Source organism: Cryptomeria japonica, unplaced genomic scaffold (genome assembly GCF_030272615.1).
Source record: "Cryptomeria japonica unplaced genomic scaffold, Sugi_1.0 HiC_scaffold_396, whole genome shotgun sequence".
Classification (NCBI taxonomy): Eukaryota; Viridiplantae; Streptophyta; class Pinopsida; order Cupressales; family Cupressaceae; genus Cryptomeria; species Cryptomeria japonica.
This window is the reverse complement of record NW_026729217.1, coordinates 9,103-11,579: the sequence shown is the minus strand read 5'-3', so window position 1 is coordinate 11,579 and position 2,477 is coordinate 9,103. Positions and strand designations below refer to the sequence as shown.

The 2,477-nt window shown below is 41.7% G+C and overlaps 1 protein-coding gene across 1 annotated transcript; it reads right to left on the bottom strand.

The window, feature by feature from the left end:
* Positions 1-593: 593 nt before the first annotated feature.
* Positions 594-1,919, bottom strand: LOC131871336 (aspartic proteinase nepenthesin-1-like). The gene has a single exon (XM_059215954.1). The coding sequence runs from the start codon at positions 1,917-1,919 to the stop codon at positions 594-596; it is 1,326 nt and encodes a 441-aa protein (XP_059071937.1).
* Positions 1,920-2,477: the final 558 nt, after the last annotated feature.

Below are 2,477 nucleotides of genomic sequence, written 5' to 3'. Positions count from 1 at the left end.
TAGAAAATTATACAATAGTAATTGTGAGAAAATTAGAGAGACCTTCTTAGCAACAACCTTACCTTATATATAGGCTACATTAAATTGTGTTTGATCTTAGTAATGTGAAATGCGGACATGATTGAAAATAAGTATTATTTGAATGTATAAATCACAGACACGGATCTTAAAGTTAAATACCATTAAAAATATTCATAGGCATACAATAATTTATTTTACACTTAAGACTTGAAGAAAAGATAAGACCATTACAAATGCTTTATAATTATATAAATTCTCTTGTCGTTGTTTTAACTCGCAATTTATATTTTGATAATCAATTATCGCACCTTCATTTCCATGCCAAAATAACACACATAGTGTAGCATATCATAAGGAACCATAAATGAAGGTCCCCGAGAACAACAGGGGCCAAACAATTTTACTGAAAATAAGCAGCTACGAAGATGAAAATTTACATGATTCGCATATCGGACAGTGCAATAGGCAGACGCAGGAGACGAGATCACATATTGCATTCGAAGGACAGAGGAAGAGGAAATGAGAGAGACAGAAAAAGAGAAGAAGAAGAATTAGAAGAGGGAGATGATGATTTAAAGAGAATCACACTTAGTGGGCTTGAAAGAGAGCGTGTTCTGAGCATTGTTGTAAAGGATATGGAAGTTTTGCTGCTGTATGTTTCCGAAGATGGAAGGATTCCCCGATGGTTCACCCAACATTGCCAGGCACAAGAGATTTTCAGATGCCTGAATGAAAAAGTTGTCTGCCGGAAGCTCGTAATCCACGCCGCCTTTGAAGTTGAAGACGAGGGTTGGCAAGGTGAGGTGAGCGGATGATGTGTGGTAACAAAGATCCAAACCTGTAGAAGAGCCGTCTACAGGAGTGAGATCAATGGCGGACTGAATTGCTTCCTTAAGAGGAGAGTAGGCAGCCTGGTCCAGGATGGTAACAGTGGTTCCGGAGTCGATGATCATACCTCCGCTGCCGTCCGATTGCAGATCGAAAGTTCCAGGAGGAATATCTAGTGCCTTACCATTGAGGGTGATTCCTGTAATAGGAATGTACCAGAAAGTGGGAATGATACTGCTCTTGATGAGTGGGAGAGTCTTGGCTCCTCCGCTCAAGGAAGCACCCTCGCCGAAAAAGAGGGGGCTGGTTTGTGAAGAAGAGTCGGTGATGGGCAAAAGACAGTAAGAGAACATGTTCTCTGCTTTGGAACCCAGCTGTGAGATAAGGGAGAGACCACCTCTTCCCAGTCCCACAAGGCCACCACCCTGAGAGAATCCTTGTCCTTCGTTGTCATGCCCGCATCCAAATGCAATGCCTTTAACCTTGCTGCTCCCAATTGACAATGTCTCGTAAGCCAGGTCGCCGCTGGTGAAGGAACCATCGCCATACTGATACATAAAGGTACAATCTGGATTGCATCCGGTTTGCGTACTCCCCAAGGCGTCACAAAGAGAATCACCGCAGGGAATTGTGGAAAATGTGGGGGACTTGGAGGGGTCGAAGATTGGCGTAGGCTGAGAGAAGCAGTCCTTGCAAGGCTTGCACTGAGTCCAAATCAGATCGCTCCCCGTGTCCACAATCGCTTCGAAGCTCACAGAGGGCGTTCCCAGTGCAACGCTCATCAGAAATTCTCCATCCCCTACTTCAACGGGCGTTTCAGCGTCTAATTGCCCTCTTATCAATGCCTCTATCTTCTTCATTCGCTTCTTACTTCGATCCACAGCCAAACCCAATCTCTCAGAAAAACCCAACTCTCTCTCTGATCTGCGCGTCATATTCACCCTTATTTTTACATTTTCATCGCTGCTAGACTTCGGCCAACCACTAAACAGTCTGTCCGAAGAACATGATATCGTTGGAATAGTAAAGCATATCAAGACCACAAAACCCAACAGCTTTGAACGCTCCATTTCTCTTTTTCTTTTCTAAACCTCGAAACCTTTTTCTGCTCTCATCTACTCCACTCCATGCAATATATATACACAGAGAGAGTGAGAAGGAGCCTTAAATCAAAATCAACAGATTCCCCGACGTGTCCACATAACAATATCGATCCTCTTAGAAGGATAGACGAATTTATTTAATTTCCCCTTCTCTATCTCTGCCCGCCTGGAATTGTTCTAGAAGTAGAATAGACTGCTGCAATTCGAAGTGAATCGTATTTTTTTCTGTCCATACCTTCACTAAGTATTTCCGTACACTTAACTCGTAATCCAGTTCCCTCTTCCCATTGAATTTTGTGGACCCATTCAGATCGAAATTCCAAAACGTGTTGTAACCGGAGGGTTAGTTTTCTAAAAATATTTAAAATTAGTTTACACATAATTATTCTTAGTCGGTTTATCCGGCTTTCCAACTTATTCTCATTCTTGTTTATCTCATTCTTAAATTTTGCTCTAATTAGTTTATTCATTTTTAAGATTTAGAGATTTTACTTGTACAAAACTGTTATATTCAATGCTCTATTA

Excerpts from the sequence above, each read along its gene's own strand:
- LOC131871336 (XM_059215954.1), bottom strand. The coding sequence starts at position 1,919 with ATGGAGCGTTCAAAGCTGTTGGGTTTTGTGGTCTTGATATGCTTTACT.